Source organism: Rhinatrema bivittatum, chromosome 8, assembly GCF_901001135.1.
Source record: "Rhinatrema bivittatum chromosome 8, aRhiBiv1.1, whole genome shotgun sequence".
Classification (NCBI taxonomy): domain Eukaryota; kingdom Metazoa; phylum Chordata; class Amphibia; order Gymnophiona; family Rhinatrematidae; genus Rhinatrema; species Rhinatrema bivittatum.
The window spans coordinates 232434508-232461119 of NC_042622.1; the positions used below are offsets into that span (position 1 = coordinate 232434508).

The following is a 26612-nucleotide window of genomic DNA, read 5'->3' on the forward strand; positions in this document are numbered from 1 at the left end:
TCCAGTGTCATTTGGCTATCTAAATGTATACATAGCCGGTTAAATGCTGCCATTTGATTATCCGGCTGCAGTCTGCAGCTGCCACTTGGCTGGCTAACTTTTTATCCTGCTAAAAAGATTAAGTGAGGGGCAGGACAGGGGCATTCCAGGACAGAACTGCCTGTCCCGCTAACCTAGCAAGAGAAACTTATCCGGCTAACTTTGCACGTATTCAACAGCGTGGCCGCGCTACTGAATATATCGGACAAGATAGCCGGATAAGTTTATTGAGTACCTTAGGCAGCCAGATAGCGGCTCAGTATGGGGCCCTTGGTTTTCTTAGGAGTGTCACTGCTGCTTTGTATGAACCCTTAAAGACTGTGAACTTGGAGAAATAATTCCAGCTTGTCCCCCATCTTGCTTGGGATCCTGAAAGGCAAACTGAGATTGAGGCCCCTCCCTCCCTCCCTCCCAGCATCTCATGGTCTGCAGTCCATCCCCAGCTGGTGACCAGATCGTGGCAGAGAGGCACGGGTGCACGCGTGCACCTTCCATCTCATTTATTTACCAGTTCCCCATACGGCCGGGTCCATCTTTGGGAATCCCCTCTGCAGAGATGCAGTCTTCCTCTCCCCTGCAAAGCCTTCAGCAGCTGATGCACACAGCTCCAGCCAGGCCCTAGGACCAGAACACTGTGTCTCGTCAAGAGATTATATAATCAACTCTTACACAATCTGCATCTACTCTCCAGTTTCATCTCTGGCCAGCCTTGGGAGGAGAGCAAAACGAAACAACATGGGGCACCTTAAGCATGTGCTAATGAGAGAGAGGGGGGAGAGAAAGAAGGGAGACGCGGAGTAGGAAGTGGTGGAGTGGAATTTGGGAGAGAGAGAGAGAGAATGAAGGATTGAAACTTAGATTCAGGCAAGGGAAGGAGAGAGTGAAATAGAAAGGGGAGGAGCAGAGGTTAGAGGGATGCCAACACGGGAGAGAACAGGAAAGAAAGAGAGGAGGAGTAGAGCTTAGAGGGATGTAGGTGGGAGAGGAAGGAAGGGGAGTGAAGGAAGGAGCTGAGTGAAATGCAGATGGAAGGAAAGCAAGACCTGGGGCTTAAGAAAGAGGAGGAGGCGGGCGGGAAGAGGAATGGAGTTTGCTGAGATAGAGGCAGGCGGGAAGAAGCAAAGACCTGTCCCTGATAATCTGGAGCTGAGACTGAAGTTTCCACGGTTTGCACCTGTTAAAACAAGGCAGCCCCCAACACCAACACAAAAGTCCCACCTCTCCCATGCGCCTTCATCCATCTTCCGTTTCTTTTTCTCTTACACACACATTTTCATTTTTCCGGAGCTCTCGGCTTGCCCTCCTGCCTCCCAGGCATGCAGTGATTTTCCCACTCAGGCTCTCAGAGAAAGGGGAGTGTGGGGGAGAGAGAGAGAGAGAGCGAGCTGCGGAATCGGGGAAGCCCCTCCGGCAGCGGGAAAGGGTTTCTCCATGTGAGCAGCCTGGCCTCGCCCCACGTTTAGTCCATCCTGCAAACCCCCGTGGCCGGGCCAGGCCAGGCTTTGCATAAAGCACCCTGGACTTAATTTAGTAAAGCTACAGAACCGAAGGCAGCCCGGCACTCTCCTCCCTTTCTTTCCTACATGGCAGAAGTTACTCATGACTGGGCCAGTAATAGTGTAGATGGACTACATCCTGCGGAGGCAGCGCAGCCTGGGCCCAGAGCACTGCTTAGGAGCTGCTGGGCCATATTTTCTTTTACACACAGCTTTAAAAAAAAAAAAAAAAATCCCCCCCACCCACTTAAAAAAGCGATGTGGGTGGATGGAGGGACCGAGAAGAACCGAAAAGCAAGTTTTGGCATTTTCTCCCGCTTCCCCTTGTGTCCCACTGCCTGCTGGGTGCCCCCAGGCCTCTTGAGATGCTCAGTTCCTCCTTGCGTTTTTCAGAAGTTTATTTGGGGAGGGAGGCAAAAGCGGATGCACAGAGCAGCGTTAGAAAGACTTTATAGTCACTAATGAACGGGAGATTAGCTCTTTTTCTCTCATATTGGCCTCAGGAATTGATAGGGCCTAAGGAAGAAAAAAAAAAACAACCAAAGACAAGACACAGGTCTATCTTTCAGTGCCTCCTGGAATAAAGTCCTGTGAGTTTGCCCCTTTCAGTCCAGGTGGATGTGTAGAAATAAAGGTCAAGGAGCAAGTGGCTATACCCAAGGAAGGAAGCTGATCCAGTCCTGGTTTTCACCATGTTGCATGCAGGGACTTGTGGTTCTGCTTTTTATAGCCCTCCTGGCACTATCCAGCTACCTTATCCTATCGATAGAGACATTCATTTTTAGTTTCTATTCTATTTTTTTCCCAGGATTTTCTCAGCGTTTCTGGTAACAGATAAAAATAGGAGAAAATCAGTGTGGGGGGGGGGGGGACAAATGAACCCCCCCCCCCCCTTCTCCTCAATTTCCTCCCCATATGTATTCGTTCTCATAAACACAGAGAGATTCCCGGGAAAAACAAAATAGAAACTAAAAGTCAGGGTCCCCTCCCTGTTAAATTCACCCGGCTCCCCGGGGGGGTGTTACCAGCGTTGGAAACGTGTATTTTACATATCATGGGGATGCAGCACCCACAGATTCCCATAGCTAAGGTTGCCGCATCGGCCAAGGTGCTGAAGGGTGGGTTCAGTTAGGCCTGGGTTTCGGTTTCGTTGAGGATGTGGCTTCCAGCACACGGTTGGGCTGCCATGGCCATAGGTTTCCTAGACAGATGCATGGGTGACGAAGGTGCGCACAGCTGGCCGGCAGCGGTTAGGTTCCCCCCCCCCCCCCCCCCCCCCCCTCATGAAGAAGCGCAAGGCGTTTCAGCAGCCCGGTGGGATAATCCCTCGCCACTGAACCGGGATCCCTGGGGGCGGTTCTGTAGATTTTTGTGCACACAACAGGAAGACTCTGCTCGGCTGCTCTGGAAGCAAAGTTGGGATGACTGAAAAATTCTTGGCCGCCAGCTAAGTTGTGCACGTAGCAGAAATGAATGAAAGCTGTAATTGCTTAAAGATTCATATGGAAAAAAAAAAAGAGAGATATGATTTGAGGCCAAACCTGATATTTTATAGCACAGCTCTTACCACATGTTCAGCTGCGTCGGGCCTAATTTGTCTCTGTTCAAGAGAAGCTGGACAGCTTTGTGGTCGCATGAAATACCAGCAGAAGCGGTAAAGTCTCTTTGGCCGACCTCCTCCTAGGTTTCTTGCCCTTCATGTTCTCTCCTCAGCCTGTGGAACAGAAGGGGCTGTCTTTGGGTCCCGTGGCCTCTTCCAGCCTTGCATCGTTTGGGATTCTGCAGTGAAGCAGGAGTGGAGTAGAACCACGTTTGCACGGGCAGGTGGAGGGTGCCAGGGGCAGGGAGGGAGGAGAGATTTCCCTGCACACTTGGCATACGAGCTCGCTCCAGAAGCAGGCTCCGGACCAGAGAGCCCGAGGTCGCGGGCGTATGACCGTCTTTGGGGCAGGAGCCCTGGCTGGGGGAAGGTGGGCTGTGGGGAGAGGAGCAGCTGTAGGCGTTACCTTCTCAGAATTTATGAGAACTAGTTCGAGTCCAGTATGGTGGATCATCTTTCACTTCTCTGCCTCCCAACGAGGGGATCCATCCATCACGGGACCATCCCCTCACTTTAACAGCTGGACACAGAGTTGCTCTCCAGCAAATAACAGGCATCTGAGCACCCATCCCTTCCACCCAGCAGACAAGATGCTGGACCTTGCCCTAGCCCCTGCAGAGCAACCGGACATCCTGGAAGTGTGTGGTCCCACCTACTGACACCAGAGCATTGGTCATAGCTGCCAGCTCGTTTGGTGCTTGAGCACCCCAAATATGAGCAAACTCCTTCACTGCATCCAGGGAGGGGTACTTTGTATTGAATTTATCGCCCCCCCCCCAATCATTTTTGAAAGGTTGGCGCCTATGACAACAGTCCTTACTTTCTCCTGGCGCCTGGAAAGAGGCGAGAGTCCTTGTAAGAGAAATCTCTTGTCAGGAATCCCAGGAAAGGATTGTCTTGTGTGTCAGGTATCCTCCAAGAATTTGAAGAGCTATTTTGCTTGTAATTACAAATTGTGCTTCGTCCAGAAGCAGGTGCGGAAAATGCAGGAGACTCCTGCGAAGTTTAGGCTATCTGTGTGGAAAATGGCAGAGCTTGGACAATAGGGCATCCGTGGGCATGGGGAGTGGGTCTCAGACTCCCAGACGGGACAAGCTTATGTGGGTGTGCCAGGTCTCTGCTTTTTTTTTTCTTGTTTTAAACTGCACGTTTCTCCAGTTGACACGTTCCGTTTTCCTCTCTCTTCCCCTTAGCCCAGACCTCTCTCTCTCTCTCTCGCTCGCGCTCTCTTGGCTCTCTGTCAGTTGTGTCTTGTATCATCTCCAAACAGCCATCGCTGCCAGGGAGCTGAGACACAGGGCAATAAAATAAAACAGCGTAAGGAAAGTCTAACCCCCCCGCGCTCTCCCCCCTCCAGCCCTCGCCCTGGCACTGGATCTCTCTGGCATCAGGCGGCAGATCACCTCTTTAAACTCCCTCTCCAAACACAATTCCTAAAATGGCCGCCAAGAGGAAAAGAAGGGGTTTTTTATCTCGGGTTTTTTTTTTCCCTTTCCTTTTTGCCTCTTGAGCTTAACATGGCTGCCAAGAAAAGGTCTCAAACACGCCGCTAGCAGCCAAGAGCTCGATTTAAAAAGTAAACAAAGTTATTTATAAAGTACACTCCTTTTGCAATTCATTTTAACTTCATTTTTCTCTTTCCATCACCCACCCCCTTTGTGCTTTTCATATTTTTTTTTTTTTCCCTTTGGGTTCTGCACAGCAACTTGAAAGTTGAATTTTACTTATTTTTCTGGCTTCTGTTTATTTTTACAATCGTCTTCCTCTCCCCGGTTTGATTTTATTTTGGCTTTTTTTTGGCTTTTTCAAAATGTATTAGTAGTTTCGTTTTTGTTTTTTTTTTGCCAACAATTATCATTCCAGAAAGGTTTGGCGCACCCAGTACACCAAGGCTGCCAGCAGCTGTATAATACCAATGGGAGTTGGCACCGGGGCAGAGACGGTGATTAACACTTGCAGGCAAACGGGGCGTGACAAGGAGAGAGGTAAAGCAACGGGCAGACCTGAAGCCAAAACCCATGTGCCATCGGGCCTGTTTTGGGAACCAGGTGAAACCTCCCTCTCTCCTCCCCCCCCCCCCCCCCAACTCCTCACCTTCTGGAAAGAGAGAGACCGAATAGTGAGTCCTGTGTACTCCAGAGTGAGCACAAAATGGCCGACAAACAGGAGGGGAATACACCGGGAGAAGGGAATGAGAAAATGGCTGCAGGGAACTGCCTCCCTGGTGATGTCATCCAGGTTAAGTTCCCTTTAAAATTTTCCCCAACGCGCCTCCATCCCGGAGCAGGGTCCCCTAGCAAGCCCAAAAAATGTGGACTTGTGCCATCTACTTACGCTTCCCTCTCCACACACACTTTTAAACAATATATTAGGTTTTCCCACTTGAATTCAGTTTGCCTCACAAAGACGTAGACAATCAAAAAAAGATATTTATTGAGTTTTAGGTGTTCAAATTACCAAACAGGGGTGATGACCATTTCCCCAAGGGAGTAATATGTGTGTTGGGGAAGAGAGGAGTGGGTGCGATTTAAAAAAAAAAAAAAAAAAAAAAAAAAAAAATGGAGGCTGGAAGCTGAGATTTTTTTTTTTGCTTTTATAACACGCTCATGGTGTTTGAAGTGTTACAGCCTCTCAAAGTATCAGCCAAGCAGCAGACTACTGAAGCACCAAAGGTCAAACAAACAGGAGGGGGGGGGGGGGGGGAAGGGATTAAATTAAAAAAAAAAAAAAGAAGACATTTTGGAAGGGTTTAAAAGTTAGGCTGGCGCCACACCAGCACAACTGTCAGGCAGAAGGTGATGTCGCGGGAAATTGGGGCCCAGACATCCAGGAACACGGTTAATATAAGAGAAAAAAATGATAGTAAAATAAATAAATACAAATTGACTGCTTTGCTCTAATGGCTGTGTGCAGATTTGAGAAAGGTGGGGGGGCTGGAAGCCGGACTGGGGGTGCTTTGAACCCCTCCCCTCCCCCTCCCCTTCTCCCTCTTCATTGCCAAGGCCCCACTGAAACGGTGGTGGTCTCCTGCGCCGAAATAATTCCCACTGTACTGGAATCTGCCAGGAGGAAAAAAAAAAAGAAAGAAAAGAGTTCCTCCAGATACTTTTCCTATAAGCGGTGCGGTAAAACGGTTTCCACGTTTAATGCCCTTCTGACGGGCTTTAACTTGTTCTGGTAAATGCTTTCGGGTTTTTTTTTTTTTTGTTCATGCAGAGTGAAAGAGGAGCGATCCCTTGGAGTGGGACTGCTCTGGTGTTGCCTGCAGTGCAAAATCCAGAAGGGGAGTCGGAAGCCCTGTCCATGGCTGTGCTTAGCAGAACCCGAGGGCACGTAGGATGGACAGGAAGAGTAAGACGAGGAGGGGAGAGGAACCTGGGGCCTGAAAATTCTTAGTGCCGGTGTGCGTATGACGCCGTGCACCTGCCATGGAGCACTTTGACGTAAACCTCCGGGTGACCAACTGGCTCCGTGGCAACTGGCCAGACCGAATCAGCCCTTGTAAATATAGTCCCGACTTCCTCAGGAGAAGCCGGAGCTACGGACCTAGGGGTACAAAGAGGAGAAAGCCCAGGACTTGGCTCAGCACGGCCATTCGGTTTTTGACCCCTTCGTTTAAAATGCTGCATTGAAATGCAGAAACAGACAAGTTAAAGGGTGACGATTTTCCAGTGCCCAACAACAATATTTACTGGGGATGCCAGCTGTACAGTGCCAAAGTAAAGGAGCAATTGGTAGCGCAGTCCCAGAAATAAAAAAAAAATCCTAAGGTCTGATAATACTGTTTAATCTGCTGACCTCGGACTGATTATTTTACCAGATGACATCTTGTTTGTCCTAAGAAACAGCCTCCTTTTTCACTGTGGATTTATAGCTCCGCAGAGGGTAGGGTTGCCAGCTAGTTCCCATTTTATTCAGGTCTGGTTTTACCACTGCGTGCAAGAACTTACACTTTTTTGATTTCCTTAAGAAAAGCAGGAACTGCAAATCCATGCATGCAGTGGGGCAAAACCAGGACTGGACCTGTGGACACTCGCCGCAGTGGGGGCAAAAGCCAAAAACCTGGCACGGCCTCTTCCCTAGGGCAGAGAGACATCAGTGAGAAGGAAGACATTAATCCAACCAGTCGGATGCTTTCGTCCCCTTGCATCTGAGGCCCTCCCAGTTTCTAAATGGAGATGCATAGGTATGCAGTGTTAGTGTAGGGAGACCCCTCAAAACTGACTCTTTGGAGGTTCTAGTCACACAAGACAGCTGGGTGGGGGGGGACCCTGCTATTATCATGTTGACATGTTAGGGGAAGATGTTTAATAGGGTTTTGTTGTACTAATGCTAAATAAGCACCGGGTGGCATTTTTAGAGGGGTGATCGTTGTATCTTACGTGGTGTTGTGATGATGGGGGAAACAGTGTGCGTGTTCCCTTATCAGTTGGGGGTTTTCTGATTGGGCGATTCGTGTATGGTGGGAGGGTCAAAAAGTGTGAAGTCTGCCCCTGCCCTTCATGAAAGGGTGGGTAATAGGGAGCTCCAGATATGTGACCGGCTGGAATAATCAACCTAGGAGTGGGACCCTGTAGGGGCTCTTCCCCTCAAGGGGAGAGGCCTGAGGTCATGAAGAAGAGGTTTCTTCCTCCTCCTGAGGAAGTGAGTCAGGAGTGCAAGAGCAGGGGTGAGTCTGAGGTGCGCAGTGCCCCGGCGGGTTGGAGTGCAGTAGTCCAGGAGACGTGCATCGGGAAGAAGATGGTGTGGACTTCAAATGAGGGCTTGAAGACCAGAGGAGTGCGACTAGATCATGCAAATGGGAACTGAATTATGTCCCTTTTGGATATGGGTAGGCTAACAAGTAAACCCTGTTCCTTAAATGTGGTTGGGATTGAGGTACAGGTGAAAAGGGATGTGAAGGTTCCAACTAACTCTTACGGTTGGGTCCAAGGAAAAGTAATTGTGTGGGAAAAGGAGATGGAGGTGAAGGAATGTAATTAATATGTTCTGGAGGTTTTCTAATGTATATGGTAATGACTGTGGAAGCCCATGAAATTCTGATGTATTCTGTGAGCAACCTGCAAATATGGATGTTTAAAACATGGTGTCATTTGTCAACAGTGAGGGTGAGGCATGGGATCAGAGTTCATGGAGGGGATTTGAAAGGAGTCCTCTCTATCCAGTTAGAGAAGAGAATGGTTATTACTTCACCTCTGCCATAATGTAGACACTTCCTTTTATGGTTGGAGGCCTGGACTAGGTTAGTAGTAAATGATGAGCGCCCTCTAGTGGCTGGAAGACTGTCAGCACTATCAGTCCACATAGTAGTTATATTTATGTAACCCATCACTTTGTGTTATATCAAAGAATTCACTTACCTGAGGGGTGATTATTGCTAATAACTGACATTTTTCAGTATTTTCTTCCCCCCCCCCCCCCCCCCCAATTCCTCTACTTCCTGATAGGGTTGCCAACTTAAACCAGGTCAAGCGAATAGGCTGATCCAGTCCTGATTTTGACCCATTGCATGCATGGATTTGTTTTAAATTTTCATAACAAAAATCAATGGGAAAATCAGAAGTGTAACTCCAGGCATGTATTAAGACAAGCCCAGGATTGGATCAGTCTGTTCGGCTGAGTTGGCAACCCCTGTTTTCCCAAATAAACATAGCTGTTGGCTCAAGTGCTCTGGTGATGGGGCCCTGTCTGTTGTGAGTCTGGGACACAGAACATATTTTATTCTGGCTGCCGTAGGCCAGGTTACTGCTGAAAGATAACGCTTCCATTACTGTGATTTCAGGCAGCACAGCCAGCATCCCTGGCTCCATGTCATAAGGGTGAGGCTGATCCAGACCTGGCTTTACCCTGTTGCATGCACGAACTTGTAGTTCCAACTTTCCTTAGTCAATCAATGCTTCAGGTCCATGCATGTAGTAGAGTAAAACCAGGACTGGATTAGTCTCTTCCCAAAGTATTTTTTTTTCCCCGCCGGTACTTGACAGTAATTAATAGCAGCACCTTTTTGTCTTCTCTTCTCTTTTGTATCCGTGCCTAGAAAATGAGAGGAGGGGAGGGTCTGAATTAGGGAGCAGAGTTAGCTCTTCTCTGCTTTATTCTGTCTGCTCTAGTCTCACAGTAATATAGTAACACAGTGAATGACAGCAGATAAAGACCAAATGGTCCGCTTGGTTTGCCCAGCAAGTTTTTAGGGTAGTAGCAACTCAACCCTATGTGCCGTGACTAAGGATAACACAGAACAGCACCAGAACCTGGTAATTGTCCATGCAATTAGCCATTCTGTACCCTGTAATTTTGATTACTATTATTAGCACTATTATGTATTTTTATTTCTTTTTCTTTTCTTCTTTTAACTGCTTTATGTATTACTTTGGCAACGCATGTACAACTTTTGTCATGACAAACTTTCCTGAATCTAAATCTGAGAAAAGCACTAGGAGTGCCTCTCTGTCTTTCAACCTCCTTCCCCCATTTGGTGCTTAGCCCATGCCATGATGGTGGCAGAGGAGGTACAGCAGATAAAAGCACTGCTATTGTGCCCCTTACCAGCAGGAGAGAAGATGAGAAAGGGGGGTGGGGGTGGAAATTGTGCTGAGACCAGGGCCAATCTCGAGCCATCCTTCGTTCCCACCTGCCTAGCTGTGGCAGCTCTGGTGTAGCACCTCCCCTCTCCTGCCCTGCTCGGCATCCACCTCTCTCGCCTTCTGCCAAGTTCTGCCTCCCCTTTGCCCCCTGCCCTCGGTGCCCCAGCGTCTCTCCTCTTTCTCCCTCTCGCTCCCTGCTCAGCACGCCAGCATCCCCCGAATCTATCTGCCCTCTTTTGCAGTGCCCAACACTCTTGTGTCTGCTCCCTCCCTGCCCAGCATCCTCTCTATATCTCCCCCACCCCACTTCCACATCTACCCAGTATCCATTCCCTTCTCTCTTTGGATGCTGTGCCTTAAAAGTGGATAGGCAGCACCTGGGACCTTTGCTGCCCTCCCCACCCAAACGTGGTGTCCTGGGTGAGCACCTGGTTTTGACTGAACCCTGCAGCCAGTTGCAGGGAGAAGGGCTACCCAGGGAAGGGGTGTGAGGCCTGGTCACTTGCCCCGATTTCTCCCTCCCCCAGCCCCTGCATCTGAGCACTGGCCTATTCCTTTGTGTCGGTGACCCTATCGCCTTCACATGCAAGCCATTACTTTGGCTGTCACCTCTTTTCTTCAAAGTGAGTTAACGGGGGCGTTGGGGGACGTAGTACTTGAAAAGCAGCTAAGCAATGATCGGTGCAGAGACGATAACCCACAGGTGAGCTAAGATTTTGTGGTTCTCTTTAGATGAGGGGAAGGACCATCTGCTTCTTCCCTTATCCCCCCTTACAGACATGTCTACCACTATCCAATTGGTTAGTATTTGCTAAAAAAAAAAAAATAATAATAGAACTCAGAAACCCTGGTCTCCCTCCTCCCAAAATCAAGTGCGTCTGGTTTTCCTATTCTTTGGTGGAATGGTAGGAGGAGGGGAAGGCCCAGCACTGTGTCTGCAATGTCGAATCTGGGGAGAGCAGATCTGTGAATCTAATCTAGGATGCGCTAGAAAGCAGTATCGCTGAGCTCAGCGTCTGCCGACGGGGAGGAGGAGCGTGATTATTTTTAGAAAGAAGCGAGGGGCGAGCAGGGCTGGGGGACAGGGCGGGCGGTGAAGCAGGCATGAGAGAGGGGAATGGATGGATGGAGGGGGGGGGGGGGGGCCCGTAGGTAACCAGCGCAGCTCAAGCGTGGTTGTGGCACCAGTGGAGGGTGAAGACGGGGAGAGGGTGCAGTTCAGCCTTGGGGTGAAAGTGCTGGTGCAGACTAGGGCACTGTGAGGGTAATACAGGGTGAACAGAGAGAGCGCGGGTAGGTGGGTGAAAAGGGAGAGAAGGGGTTACCCCACTGCTCCCTCGTACACACACACAAACTCTTCTAGAGACAAGTTGGCAGGTCTTTTCTACCAAAACTTTGCCTGGGAATTTTGCACCTTGCAGCTGCAGTAACTGGATTGCAAGGTTAGTCAGCAGTGGAAGGGTTAGGAGCATACACTTTGTCTGGAATCCCCTCAGCTTCAGTTCCACATGTCTGCGAAGTGCACAGGCAGAGATCTCCCCAAAACTCAATGCAGTTCATGGTTAGAAGTTTCTGTGCCATGTTTTGTACTAACACAGCAGAGTAAGAGCCAGTAGGTTTCTCCAGTACGTATTGACTGAAAGGGAAATAGCAGCCTTAGCTGTTGCTTCTCCTGTCCACATGGAGAGAAGGGGCCATGGGAGGGAAAGAGAGAGTAACTGGGATGGTGAGGAAGGAGGATTCTGAACAATTATAGTGAGCCAAGGTGAGTTTGGAGAGAGAGAACAGTGCACAGGGTGCAAGGAAGATCAGGGCCAATTTTGTGTCTGTGGTGAAAATGCTTAGCACATCAGGCTCTACCGTGACTTAAATTCTGGTGTTAGGCTGAGCCAGACAACCCAAAAGAGAAGGAGAAAGAAAATGCATTGATTTCATGTTTGCTGCAGACTGCCGTTGGCTCACAGATTAGCAGGTCCCCCTAGTGGTCCGTGGAGGGATTGCTTTTCACTGCAGAGCAGACCCAGACTACGGGAGCTTGTTCCTCCCTCCTCTGTCCCGAGAACCAGATTTTTAGCTGTCTGCTTTCTGGGTGACTGGGAAAGATGTACAGAGGCCTGACAGATGGGTTTCAGCTGAGGTTTAGGATGCAGAGTCAGAGCCGCCTGCGTCTCTGGATGAGACTCACTTCACCCCGGTGAAAAGAGAGGGTAGAAAGGCTGTCTCGCTGACCCTGGCCAGAGTTCAGGGGTTCGGCATCACTGCGCCTGACCATGGAGCTTTCGGAAGAGCTTGCATTTACTAAATCATCCCTGAGAGTCTGGATGTCTGACCTCCTTGCACTGCATGTGCACCGTTCTTCTCTGAGGAGGGCAACAGGAGGTTTGCTCCTTTGGGTTGCCAGCTCATTCAGAAGCAGCACTGAGATCTTGCACCATAAGCCTTCCTGTGCAACTACCAGGGGATTTCCCCCTGTATTTTAAATCCCCCCCCCCCCTCCCAGCTTACTTTGGTCCCATCATGGTGGTGGCGTTCTTCCCCCAAGCACCAGGACTCCCTCAGGTATCCTGCAGCCGCGGGCTCTCAATCCGGCCTCTTGGTATCACCAGTGCACAGTGACTGGGCCTCCTACCCTCCTTCACCCCAAGGGCTGAGAAAGCTGTCTCTCCAGCCTCCCCAGACCTGGGCCCCGCTCTCCTATAGGAGCACCAACTGCAAAGGCTGTCCCACAATATCGCACCCAGGAGGAGGTCTGGATCTAGCACCCAGGGCCTCTGTCCTCTGACACTTCTTGGTGAAAAAATAAAATCACACAGAGAACGTAGTGAAAGGAGGGAGTGTGGAATGAATGTGATGCTCTGTGAGGAGGAGGGATTATTGTGCAAGACTTGAAGATCATCGGTGCTGTATGCTGCTGAATAATGTGGGCAAGGAGGGATTATTGTAGAATGGATGAGGACCATTGGTGCTGTGTAGTGTGAGAGAAAAGGAGGGATTATTGTAGAATGGATGAGGATCATCGGTGCTGTGTAGTGAGAGAGAAGAGAGATTATTGTAGAATGGATGAGGATCATTGGTGCTATGTAGTGTGAGAAGAGGAGGGATTATTGTAGAATGGATGAGGATCGTCAGTGCTGTGTAGTGTGAGAAGAGGAGGGATTATTGTAGAATGGATGAGGGTCATCTGTGCTGTGTAGTGTGAGAAGAGGAGGGATTATTGTAGAATGGATGAGGATCGTCGGTGCTTTGTGCTTCCCAGCACTGCTGTGCAGAGTGGGGGGTTGGATTAGGTCTCTCTCTGCCTCACCCACTCTGAGAGACAAAGATGGCAAAACCAGCTTCGGGTGCCCTTGTGCTCTGCAGCATCAGCTCGTAAGCCGCGCCTGTTTAAGAGCGCTAGTGGTGTCTTCCATTAGCAGCGGCAGGCGGCTGTGGGGTGAGGGCGGCCCCTCTGGCCCTGATACTCATTTATCACACAGCAGCCTGGTAACATGAACTCTGCTTGCTACAGAGGGACCACAGAGGATGTCCATTAGCTCTGCAAATTATATTATATAAGACAGACCCAAAAAAAAATGTTTTTTCTGTTACCATGGGAACCATGATCCTGGCAGCTTCTCTTTCCCATGGTCTCTGGACTTAAGTTTTTTAGCATAGGGGAAGAAAGTTTCTGTCCGTCTTCTGCTTCCAGTTTGCTAGTGGTGTTCTCTTCTCCTCTCATCCACACTATGCCCCGTATTTCAGAAACTCTCCCAGGTTTCCTCCCCTAATTCTTTGAATATTATTTTTTGGGGAGGGGGAGGCAAAGTGAGGCATCCATACATTTTCTGTGTAATTCCACCAAACTTGAAGTGTAGGGATGGGGGTGGTGGGTAGGAGTCGGAGGAAGGACAAGTTTATAAACGAGAAATTAAAGGGAAACAAACAGCCAGTTACTTAATACTTATTTGGGGGGGGGGGCAGGAATGGATTTTAAATGTTCACAGATTTCATCCCCCTCACACAGAAATGATTTTTTTTTTCATTATCCTTCGGTCCTGGGCTCAGTATTGACAGGAGCTGACTAGCTTGGCTGGGATGTGGGCTGCTGTTTCACTGGGAGGCAATTTTAAAATCCCACGGAGGGCTTGCAAGTCCATGGGTGCAAAGCACTTGGTAACAGAACATTGGCAAAGCTCGTTTTTCAAGGAAAATCTCCACAGTTTCCTTTGGAAGCTTTGGGGCTAGCGGAGGCCAAAGTACGCACGTGCTTTCCCCTCTGATTTCAAAAGGAAATCTCTGCTCGGACATTACCTCCCCTGGCTCCAGGCCCCGGCCCTTTTCGCCATGGCGAGAGAGAAAAGAAAAGCCCGATTTCGATATGGGGAATTTACCAGGGTTGATGCTTATTAATTCCTCAGGTTAATTGCTTTCAAAATTATCTTTACTGGGGTAGGGGGGTGCCCAGCATTATTGTTGAACGTGATAGCATCCAGGCCATCACTGACCAGCTTAATCCCCCTGCAATGCATGCTGGATCTTGTAGTTCTATCGCTACCATGGGGGGGGGGGGAGGGGGCAGCACAGCAAATGCCAGAATGAGCTGGATGAGAAGATGTCTTGATTCTCGTGTCAGAGAGGCTGAAGCAGAAACATCTGTCCGGATTGGTGCAGGTATAGGGAATCCTACCTGGATGAAGGCGGTAGGCCACAGGACCTCCTCGCAAGGCCCCTTCCAGGACTCTCTTTCGACGATTCCAAGGATCATGCATGGAGAAAGGAGGTCTCCCAGGAATAAACCAGGGCCTCTCTCTCTCTTTCAGATTCCGAGCGGGACAGCAGTCCGAGGACGGGCATTGGCTCGGACCAGGAAGACACTAAACCAATCACATTGGGTAGGTGCACGAGTTCTTCGGGCTGGCGGATCAGATTTGGTCGCCGGCAATGAGCGAGTGAAAGCGATGAGGGGCAGGCAGGAGAAGGGGGCGCGGAGGGTGATGAGGTCATGATGCCAGGCTACCAGTGCCTCCCCAGGGCTTTGCCACACGCTGGTCGGGGTCGAGATCGGTGGGGGTGGCTTGACCCCTCCTCAGGATCAGCCATTTCAGGCAAGCTGGTTGGCCAGCTGCCATGATTACCGTGTGACGTTTTATGCCTAAACGAGACCTAAATGGTTTGGCAGCTGATGGTGGGGAAGGGGTTAACGAGGCTCCTGTCCAAGGAGTATCCTGGCAGTCTCGAGTGATTCCTCACCTTGGGGTCCTAGAACAGAGGATAAAGAGCCTGGCCAGGGACCTCCTCAAGACGTAAAGCAGAGTTGGCAACGAGGAGGAGCAGTGTGACGCGTCTGGCAGCCCGTGGCGGTGTGCATGTGACGCTCGCCGGGACTTGTTGCTGGGCTTCTGGGATGCGGAGTATTGATCCCCCCCCCCTTCCGCTGCCCCTGTGGTTTTAATGTGATTGCAGTGATGCAGCGAGCCCTCCAGCCGTTCATGCGAGAGTCACATGCACTTACAACAGGAGCCGGAGCCAGATTGGCTAAAAGCTTTCTCCCGCGTTTTGCCCGCAGCACGAAACTGCTCAGTAAATATTTGGCACTCATGTGCTTTTCCCTTCAGATTGAACAGTGAGGAGAAGGTGCTTTCAGCTGAGGGATCACTGATGGCTGAAAGGGAGATGCCCTAGGTGTAGGTGACCCTTCCTCCCTTCTCCCTCCCACCACCCAACCTCCCCGGTTTCTTTTAATCTCCACTGCAGCCATGCAATGTGTCAAAATGTGCAAAAGATTTTCCCATTGCCCTCCCCGGGTGATTTTCCATATTGCCTTAGCCCCCAGAGCCTGGGAGGCCTAGCAGCTCCTGAAGTCAAATATTTGCTGTCTCCTGAGCATGGCATTCAGCCCTGGTGAGTTGGATGCCTGCCGCAAGGGTGTGTGTGAGGACTGCAGGCACTGTGCCAGTACTGATCCATCTGATTCCGGGTCAGAATCTCTAAAAAGTCTGGCAGCTGGGCTGGGGGGGGGGGGGGGAACCTGGGTGGGGGTCGGATCGTACATAGAAAAAAAAATCCTTTGTGTAAAACGTTGTGGTCCTGGGGCACATCCTGTCTGCCTCTCTCATCTCACCTGGTAATTCGGCTCGTCTTCTCTGCTCCTCAGACACATCAGATTTCCAGGAGAGCTTCGTCACCTCCGGGGTCTTTAGCGTCACAGAGCTCATTCAAGTTTCCAGAAGTGAGTAGACAAAAGCCCCAGCCTTCACCCCTTCCCCCTCCCCGACTCCATGCCACCCGGACACGCTGAGCCTGTCCTGATTATTACCTCCGCTGCCACCCATAAACCTGCAGTTACAGTTTGGTAAGAAGACTGTAGATGTACTGAAGTACTGCCGAGACAGGCTCAGTTTATCCGGATGATAGAGAGAGCCTCCCCCACCAGCCTCCTCTCTGCTCCCCTTGGTGGGAACCCCCTAGCCTGAGGTGTCCCGTGCGGTAGTTTAGAAGTTGTGGATCCAGAGAAGAGCAGCGCGCGCACCCTGCTTAGAAATGTCCAGTTTTGCACTTCCTGTTCCTTAAACCTTCTAAGCAGCTGTGACCGGTACTGGTAGTGCTGGCCTAGAATTAATGACCAGGCACACACTTTTTTCATTATCTCTGACGTTCTCTCTTCTGTATAGGCGGGGTGGGCAGTATTTTTCTTTGAATGACCACACCCGTGCGAGGCACTGCGTGGACAGCCCAGAGCTGTGAAGTCCCATGGCATCCGTACATTGCTCCTGACATCCCCTGCCTGTCCAGGGCAAATCCGTCGTTTTGTTTTTGTTGGGGTTTTTTTAACGGTGAGATGAGAAATTCAGTATCTAGATTCCGTCGGGTACTTGGGACCCATCCCACTTTCCCATTTCACCTTGGTCTTCAGTAAATATTTTTACAGGGACAGTGATAGGGTAATCTGGCCCTCCCCTGAGAATGGGCTTTAGCATTGTCCCTTGACCTTCATGACTGTGTGAGTGTGTGTGTGTGTGTGTGTGTGTGTATATATATATATATATATATATATATATATATATATATATATATATATATATATATATACATAATTTATTTTTACTTTGCAGCGCCTGTGGTTACAGGTACAGGGCCAAACTTCTCCCTGGGTGAACTGCAGGGTCACCTGGCCTACGACCTGAACCCCTCCAGTGCTGGGATGAGGAGGACGCTAGCAAGCACTTCATCCAGTGGGTAAGTACCGACCCTCACCGAATCTAGGAGAAACAGGGGAGGATTAAAGGTGTTAGCTAGCCCCCACCCATCCAGCATAGGCTGGTATTGAACACATAAGAGATCCAGAGACGCACAGGCACCGATTCACTTACACATAAACGTGCCCAGGAAGACGAGGAACCGAGGGACAAACAGATGGACACAGAGAAGAGGGTGCTGGAGAAGGGTACCCAAACTTGCTAGGAACCAGCACTCGCGCCACACTCACAGAGCCACAGACACACCCGGGTTTGGGGGAGGGGGTGCAGGGTGGCTACTTAGGATTCATGGACTGCCCCAGGGCGCTTTACAACAGATGCAAACCTATCAAAGTTTTGCTCCGGATTTTTTAGGGTTGTTCGGAAAGCAGTTGGACGATGTCTTGTTGGTTTATTCTCTGATGCAACTCCTGCTACCCTTTCAGAGCGCCATGGTTTGCACCATATTCAGTTAGAAACAGCGTGATCTCCCTAAAGTGACTGTTCAGTTGGGAGGGGGGGGGGGGGAGGAGGAGGTAGAGTGCAGTGGTTTACATGCTCCCTGATTTTACTTTTGACGCTCCCTCTTTCTGCCCTCCTCTGCTCTCCCCACCATCACCCAGGAGTAAACGACACAAATCAGGCTCCATGGAAGATGACATTGACACCAGCCCGGGGGGCGAGTTTTATACCTCCCCCAGCTCTCCCACGAGCAGCAGCCGCAACTGGACAGAGGACATGGAAGGGGGTAGGTGGCAAAGTGTCTGGGCGCGCGCGCGTGTGGGAGTGGGTGGGAGGGGAGGGAGGCATGGGGACAGTGGAGGATGCTGGGATGCCACAGGGGCTCAGCAGTGGTGAATTCCAAATTATTTCCATAAAGGTGTGGACAGCTCCCCAAACCCGTGCTCCCAGAATTGCCTCTCCCCGTGTGTACATGCTCACACACATAGCTGCCTGCGCGGTCACAGAAACATATACGCATGTTCAGTGCATATTTAACAGATCCTATTTTTAAAGCAAAGGATTTAATAAATACTTGTGTTGCAAGTGGGATTCAGCGGTGGGGGGGGGGGGGGGGCGTTGAGCCCCTCCATCCCCACCCTACGCATTACACTGCTTCTGAGTCTCGGCAAGAGACCATCCTGAGCTCATGGCCCAGACCCTGCATTTGGATTTTAGCCGAAGAAATGCCGAGAAGCAGTCACCGATAATTTAATAGAGCAACGTATGTTCCCCCACCCAAATGCTGTCTCTACCTACAGACAGACAGACAGACACCCCCCCCCCTAAGATCCATGTAGTCTTCTCCCCTAAGCCGTAAGACATCAATAACTTTACCCTTGTGGCTATTCCAGTTTCCCAGGTGCTGCTGGAGACTATAGAAGTTCTTTCTTTAGTTCATTTTTCTTTTGCTTTCCTTTTTTTGTATTACTGTCTAGACAGCACCAATTAGCTCTTCATTAGGAAAATAAGGGGAGTGGGGGAGGGGGAGGGGAAAGCTAATTAAAGTGGCAGCATCCCCTTTCAGGTGGCTTCTGCTGCCAGCTCTCATGCTTCTTGGCTGGGTTCATGGGGGCGGGGGAATATTTTCCACTTTCTATCCAATTTTTTTTTTTTCCCTGTTCCTTTTCTTGTCTCCTTCAGGGTTTTGTTGTTGTTGCTGTTTTCTCTTGCGTTTGCTAATCATGCTTTCCCATTGGCCCAAGAGCTCAGCCATTCGTTTCCAAGAGGGATGTAGGGGTTAAGAGTATTTTACCAGTGCAGGCCACACTCTGCCTGTGGGTGACATCTGGCATTAGGTGAGGGGCGGGAAGGAAACGCAGGATTTTCCCTAAAGAACATGGGGGAATCAGAGCTATTGTTGTTGGTGCCCAAGGGCATGAGGTTGGCCACCTTAGGAGAAAGCTACTTTGCAAACTTAGAAACATGAGGGCAGAAAAAGACCGTATGGCTCATCCAGCCTGCCCATCCATCCAATTAATTTAGCGTTATAATTCCCATCATTTCCTTAGAGTTCCCATGTTTCTTGACGTCAGACACTGGTTTTGTCTCCTCTACTTCCACTGGGAGGCTGTTCCACACATCCACTACTCTCTTCTGTAAAGAAATATTTCCTACGATTACTCCTAAGTCTATCCCCTTGCAACCCCATCTCATGACCTCTCGTTCTAGAGCCTCCTTTCCATTGAAAAAGGCTCTGTCCCCATAGGCTTTAGAACTTGAAATCTTTGGCTTGTCGACAAGCAACATAAACATATCTTGAAGAAAGAGCCCTAGAAATCATGTTCATGTTTATTTTTTAGGCTTTGGATTTGCAACCTGCCTTTTTGTACTCACCCGAGGTGGAGTACAACATATTAGAATAGCAGTATAAGATCGGAGCTCAATAGCAGCTTAACAGTACTAAGGTGCACAGTAAGGACTAAGCTTTAAAATAAAGCAACAATAATGACTAAGAACAAACAGCATCTCAGCAAAATCCTGGTGACTAAACGTAAAATAAATAACCGAACAATAAGTTGTCCTAACAGCACGTTCAGGGCATTCAGAACGGTGTCGGGCAGCTGAATGTGTGGTGGGCAGATTTAATCTGCTTCCCAGGCAGTTCTGATGTTGGTCCAATATTAGGTCTCACAGCCTCTAGGGAATCCGGTTTGTCTACAGGCGGCTGTTGGTTGCTGAGCTCACCGGTCAGCATCGCTTATCCATGCTCGCTCTCTCGGCCCCTGCGTAGTGCAAACAGAATAGAAAGCGCAGGCCCTGTCTTTTCTGTGACCTGTACCAGTGGTGCGGGGCCGTCGGGTGAGCCCAGGTTTTGTAAATGGGCCAAACATCTGGCATCGCAGTGGTGGTCGGCTGGTACTGGTGATGGACAGAACTGGGTTCTCCGCAGGCTGCGACACGTTTTATTTACTGGAACGAGGTAAGGCCGGCCCAGGGGGGGTGTGGATGTACCCGATGATCTCCTGGGGGGACCTGTCCAGGCTTCTGCCTTCAGTACCAGCCCACAGCCGATACTTGTTCATCAGCAAAAGCACAAATTTGAGGCGCAAAGAAATGAGGCTTCATATCTGAACATAAAACAAAAGTTTTGTTTAAAAAGTCAAATTGACAACAAATGCAGCTGTTGGAATCCCCCCTCCCACCTTCTGAGGAGACATAAGCAGTTGCGAGGTTTTTGAAAGGGACCCCCTCTGACGCAAGCGCACGCAGCCGTGGTCCTTGAGCAAATCGTGACCAGCTCAGGGTCATCCTAGATGAACTGGAGATAGTTGGCAGGTCCAGAGCCCCAGAGAAGGAGGGAGAGGGATGGCATTGCACCCATAGGACATGAAACAATAGGGGCAAAGGACATACAGCTAGAAGGCATGAAAGCATTAAAATCAGATTACAATTCCTCAAACAAACAAAATAAAAACAACAAGCCCCCAGCCTGTTAATAGCTTTGGAAGAAGATAAAAAGAACTGGCCAGAAGCTCCCTCTGCCCCTTCCCGCCTCCCCCCAACCACTCCAGAAAGAATCCAGAACCATGGGCGCTCTCTGGGGTCCGGCCACCCTGCCCCCTGCCAAGCCCCCACCCCAAACCTGTTCTGAGGTGGAGGGAGGGTGAGAGATGTCAGCAGGAAGAAAATAGTTAAGGAACAGGGAGGGGCGGAGAGAAACTGCTAATGAGACATTTTTAAGTGGGTCCGGCATTAACAACCTGGTCCCAATCCGTGCAGTGAGATTTGTCAGTTCTGCTTTCAAAGCAGCAGACACCGACCCTGCTGTGACCTCATCTTCAGAGGGAAGAGCGGGCCTTAGTGTGAAGAATCTCTTCTGAGAGTGTTGTAGCAGTCGATATCTTGACCTAGTGACCATTACCCGTACTTGGCATGCAGATGGACGTTTCTGGCCAGGCAGAATCCCCCAGGGCTCCTCTCCGTATTGTTCCGTTATCCGTGCAAAGAAGCTCCTGAGAAGGCATTGCTCAATAAATCCATTTCCTGCTCTGCCTCTTATTCCAGTCCCTGTTGGCCCATCCAGGATGTACAGTGAAATCCTCCTTAAATGTTCTGCGGTACGAATGATAGCTGTGACCCAAATGGGGAAGAAGGATAATGGAGGTGTGGCATGGCTGGAGAGTTAACCCCCTGTGTGTGAAACTCACAGGGGGGGGGTCTGAGAGAAACCGAAGAACCGGTGGCAGATCAGAGCCCCTCGCCCCGTGCCATGGTTCTGTGCTCATTTGCTTCTGGAAGCCATGCCCAAGAGAGAGACACGCACGCTCACACACACACACACACACACACGCATGCTCGCAAAGCTCGCCCTTTTCCAGTAACCAGTGAGGCGGGGGGGGGGGGGAGAGAGAGGATCGGGCAGAGTTCCCCTCCATCCTCATAGCCGTGATGTCAGGACCCCACCTTGTCCCCCTTGCCCATCGGAGGGAGGAACAGGCAGGCAGAATGCATCTCATCACCATGCAGAGCCGAGCTGGGCCCTGACTGCCGCAGTACAGTAACTGTTTACTACAGCAGAAGAGAACGCCGTCCTTAGCTGACCTGGCTTAGGCTGGGGTGTGTGTGTGTGTGTGTGTGTGTGTGTCTTTCTCTCTCTTGTCTCTCCTCCCTCCCTCCCCCCCCCCCCTTTCATTTTGTCAGCTTCCTTCACTTAATGCCTTTGTACAGTCTGTGGTTTGATCTGGAATCGTATCAAGAGCTGGTTTCACTCTGCTTTGGAATTTATTGTGTGCTGAAAAAAAAAAACAAAAACCACAAGTTCATTTTACACGCTGGCTCGCTCTCTCTCTCTCTCTATTTGTCTCTGTCTCCCCCAGTCTCAAATGTTTCCCTTTTATTAGCACTCCCTTTTAACTTTTTCATCACATTGGTTTTTTTCACGCACAGAACTCCCCCCCCATGTGTGGCCCTTTCCTCCTCCATTTTCTCCCTGCACCCCCACTCTCTGCCTCAAGTCTGCTAGGCCGCAGGTAAGGGCAGAGGCTGCGGGGCCCTTGCCATTTCTTACGGGGCGTGCTACGTAGCTCGGAGGGAATTGCGCGCCCTGCAGGGAGGGCAGCAGTCCTAGATACAGCTCTGTCATCTCTCCTTAGCCAACAGATAAATCCTTGCAGGACAAGCAAACCTGCCAGAGGCCCTTTTGTTTCCTTTTGAGTAGATTTTATGCTGGCGTTGGTAGGGGCAGAGGGCAGGAGGAATATTGGGAGCATGGTTAGGGTTTACAGGCTGGAAGGAGGGCAGACTCGAGTAACGTAGGGAAGCGAAGGGAGTCAAAACCAGTATCTGATTCCAAGAAACCTTGGGATGAACACAGAGCATCTCCAGTGGCAGGGAAGCAAAGAGAAAACTGGCAATCAGGCAGAATCTGCGTTATTACAGGAGCAAGTGGAAAAAAAACCCAGGAAAACTGGATGGATCTTGGCAGACTGCTGTCAAATTATATATTGATTAAATGTTAAAAGATTTTCTTCTTTCAAACATGAAAGTAGGGTGCACATTTTGTTTCTAGTAAGCCCCACAGGGTTGGATTGAGCAGGTTTTCTTTTATGGGAGCGAGGGATAGGAGCTGGCCCAGCGCTGATGCCTTTTCTCAACCAGGAGTCCAAGAGAGGGCCTGGAGTCATCCCAGCGCGTCTGCCCTCCGCTAGAGATTCTCCCTGCCAGCCCCAGGCCTGGCCCTTCACTTGCTTTGGGCTTCCTCTTCCCCAGCCATTATCAGATAACACTCAGCACCAGTGCCGCCCCTTCCCTCGTTCAGGCACTGGAGCCCCCTCAAACCCTGTGAAGCAACCCAAGCGAATTGTAAAGCAAGTTGAGATCCTTTTCAGCTTAAACACGGCTTGCAGAAATCAAATCTTCTAATCGTATTTATCTACTGGGGCTCTCTGCTTGGGATAAAGTTGATATTCCTGTGTGAGTTGCCTGCAAATCTATCGTAATTGACTTTAATATCTGTGACCCCCTCCATCCCAGCTGATCACTTTTATCCAGTCTCAGCATGGCTCTCGGACATGAATGCAGATGCATTAAATAAGATGTCCTATCCACTTTGGGCTGAAATTTCAAAGCCATTTATACACACCTAATCTGCTTCTTATGGGGCAGATTTTTAGAGGAGCGTGCGCGGGGTACATTGGTGCGCGCTACCCAGCGCTCACAAATGTACACCCGATTTTATAACATGCGCGCGCTGCTGTGCGCATGTTATAAAATCCAGGGCGGCGCGCGCAAAGAGGGGTGCACACTTGTGCACCTTGCGCGCGCCGAGCCCGAGGGGAGCCCCGATGGCTTTCCCCATTCCCTCCAAGGCCGCTACGAAATCGGAGCGCCTTGGAGGGAACTTTTTTTCAGTCCCCCCCCACCTTCCCCTCCCTTCCCCTATCCAACCCACCCACCAGGCCTAACTAAATCCCCCCTACCTTTGTTTCCGAAGTTACGCCTGCCTAGGCAGGCGTAATTTGCGTGCGCCGGCCAACTGCCGGCGCACCATCCCCCAGCACAGGCCACTGTGCCTGAGGACTCGGCCCCACCCCCGGCCCGCCCCTTTCTTGAAGCCCCTGGACATACGCGCGTCCCGGGACTTGCGCGCGGTGCCGAGCCTATGCAAAATAGGCTTGGCACATGCGTGTACATGTTTTTTTTAAATAAAAGTTACCGGGACTCAGTGCACATAAAAGGTTGAATTATCCTAATTTCTCATGCACTTTTATGCACACTGGGGATGGGAACTCCAGGAGGTAGAGTTAGGGGCAGAGTTGGTACTTAGGGCAAGGATCGTGCAATTTTCAAACTACTCAAGTAAATTAAACCCACTCAAGTTATGCCCTGTGAAGAGCAGATGTAATTTTGTGTGGGTTATTCTGTACCCGGTGAAGAGCTTTCAAAGCAAATTTGTGTGCAGACCTTTCCCTGAACCACACAGGTTTAAAATTACCCTCCCTAAACTACAAAAAATAAAAAAATATCCACAAATTTGTAATATAAGAAATAGAAAAATGAATATCCTGTTGTCATGCAAATGATAAAACCAAAAGACAAAAAAAAACCCTCAAGATGATATAAAATCCAAAGCATAAGAAGGGAAATCACTAACTTAAGGTCATCAACCAGCTCCGTGCCATTAGGCACAGGATAAGCTGTTCCTGGTTTTACGTCCTTGCATCTATGGACATATAGTTCCTGATTTTCTAAGAGAGAATGGCCCTTCAATCCCGTAGGCTCCCTGAGGCTAAAACCAGGACCGGCTCGGCCTGTCCAGCTGGCCTGGAGCTAGCGCTAAACCTATTACCAACAGTCGTGTTTGGTTTTGAAGTTTTAGATCCATCTTGTATTATTTGTGGAGTACTCCATCCATGTTGCCTAACATGTTGAGGTGGTGTTTAGAAAACAAGAGAAACTGTAGATTTGGAAATGAGTGGAGACTGGTCCCGTGCACGGTGAGCCCTTACGTCATGTGACTTCCTGTTTCCTGTTTGGTTGCCAGGCATCTCGCCGACAGTGAAGAAAAGTGAGATTGACAAGTCTCCCTTTCACAGCCCCTCTCCCCAGGACTCCTCCCCGAGGCTCACCAGCTTCACCCAGCACCATCGGCCCGTCATTGCTGTGCACAGTGGTAAGGACATTTCCTGTGAGGGTAAGAAGGGGGCAACCTCCGGAGAGGTGAAATTGCTGAAGATATATGGGCTCTCATTTTCCTGTAATTAACTTTTTTCCAAATAATAGTTGTTCCAATTTCTGTTTCTTCTTCCCTCCCTCTCTCTCTAACTTTGTCATTACCTTCCTGTCATCCCTTTGTTCCTCCTCTCCCCGATTGCAACCGTGCCACCTACTCTCCCACTCCCATCCCACTTGCCCGCTTTCTTTTTCCAGGCATCACGAGAAGCCCACATCCTTCGTCCACTCTGCATTTCCCCACCACTTCAATCCTCCCCCAGACAGCCTCCACGTATTTCCAGCATACAGCCATCCGCTATCCTCCTCATCTGAACCCTCAGGATCCCCTCAAAGATCTCGTCTCATTGGCCTGCGACCCATCAGCTCAGCAGCCTGGACCGGTAAGTCGCCCCCTCCTTTTCTGCCCTCATTCGCTTCTCGTCACTCACTCTTGCCGTCCAGGCCTAACACTGCTTGTTACCACGTCTTCAGAAGCCTCGACACAACTAACCTTGTCTTCTGCTAACCCACTGTGTCAAGGTACCATGGACAGCTCCATTGGTGCAGAGCACGCTCCCTGGGGCAGAGGTGTGGACCCATTGGCACATCTCCAAATACCCACAGATGGGTCTTCGGTGAGGCAGCCCATTTGGTTGCTTGGTCAAGTACAATTAAAAGGTGCCAAATAGGACACAGTGCGAACAGTATGGAAAAGACATAAAACACACAGTCATGGGGGAGAAGGAGACAGCAGAAAGACGAGAGCAAGACTGAGAAATAAAAGAAGTATTTGAAATGTTTAGAAATGACTTTTCTCATTTCAGATGGCACAAGAACACTACATTTCAGCATAGTGCAACACTGGTGACAGCTCAGCCTAGACAAAATGTTGGCTCTGCTTTGAATGATGCACCGGAGCATTAAAACCTTTGCTCGAGCAGTAGGGCACCCCCACTTTATCATTCCAGTTATCATCAATAACTTCCCACGTTGTGCTCCCAGTGGGAGTTCAGCTTATAAAACGCACATGGATCACAAAGAGCAGCGTTTACCGCCCCTAACAGCACAAACCCAAGGAGAGGGCAGTCTATACTCCCTCCCACTCACTGGCGTGCCCCTTTATTATTATTATTATTATTATTATTGTTATTATTAAAATAGTTGTTCGCCAGTTGTGAAAGAACTGGTAAAAGTACCAACTGCCACCTCCTTGCCAAGTGCTTTGTAAATGCAGTCCAGCTATCGGGCAAAGGTGGAGTAAGAAGCACGTCCGGGTCCTTCCGCCCCTGCTCTTTTCTGGTGCTGGTTTGCATTTGGGGGTGGAGAAAGGGGACCCGGTGCTGCCAGGCACCTCATCAGCCTCGGCCCCAGGGATGCCGTGACAGGCAGGTTTGTTGGAAAGTTGGATAACTGATGAAATATCTAAAAGTTTTTCACTTTTGCCTGCTGCTCTGAGTCTAGCATGTTTGTGTGCTCTGTTTCCTAAGTTAAATGGAAGTGGTCAAGTCAAAGTCCCCAGCCACTATATTTCCACACAGATGCTGGCGCCACCTCCTCCACCCGGCATGCCCCGGCTGACGATTCCTCCTGACTCCAAGTCAACGACGACAACTTCGGATGGAGGGACCTCTTCTCCAACTTCACCCAGTAAGCAGCGCTGGACTTTAACTTTTAAACATGCAGTAAACCATAGGAAGAGAGGAGAACTCAAAATATTACTGCCGTGGTGCTGGGGGAGTATGGCCCTGGCATAAGAGTGCACCTGTTTTGGTGGCTCTGGAGATCAGTGGTAACCAGTGTAGAAGAAAACTTTTTCATACTGTTATAGACGGACATCTGTCCTGGTAGATCTGAAGAACAGTGGTACTGGTATAGATGGAGACATGGCATAGTGGATGTAGAGAGCAGTGATGCTGGTGTAGGTAGACGTCCGTGGTGGATCCGGAGAACAGTGGATACCTTCCATGGTGCAGCTGGAAAGCAGTGGCAGAGATGTAGGTGCATGCATGCTGTGGTGGGGATC

At 49.9% G+C, this 26612-nt stretch overlaps 1 protein-coding gene across 9 annotated transcripts in view; it reads left to right on the forward strand.

Annotated features, from left to right (window-relative positions):
- NFIC (nuclear factor I C) overlaps positions 1–26612 on the forward strand; it is a 199224-nt gene that overhangs the window by 99641 nt on the left and 72971 nt on the right. For 7 of the 9 annotated variants that reach the window (XM_029614018.1, XM_029614026.1, XM_029614022.1 and 4 more), the window contains 7 exons: positions 14519–14590; positions 15853–15927; positions 16811–16934; positions 17557–17681; positions 24420–24548; positions 24806–24990; positions 26077–26236. In XM_029614018.1, coding sequence (XP_029469878.1) covers positions 14519–14590; positions 15853–15927; positions 16811–16934; positions 17557–17681; positions 24420–24548; positions 24806–24990; positions 26077–26236 — 870 coding nt within the window. The remainder of the gene's footprint in view (positions 1–14518; positions 14591–15852; positions 15928–16810; positions 16935–17556; positions 17682–24419; positions 24549–24805; positions 24991–26076; positions 26237–26612) is intronic. The other 2 variants (XM_029614023.1, XM_029614024.1) reach the window with 2 other exon arrangements.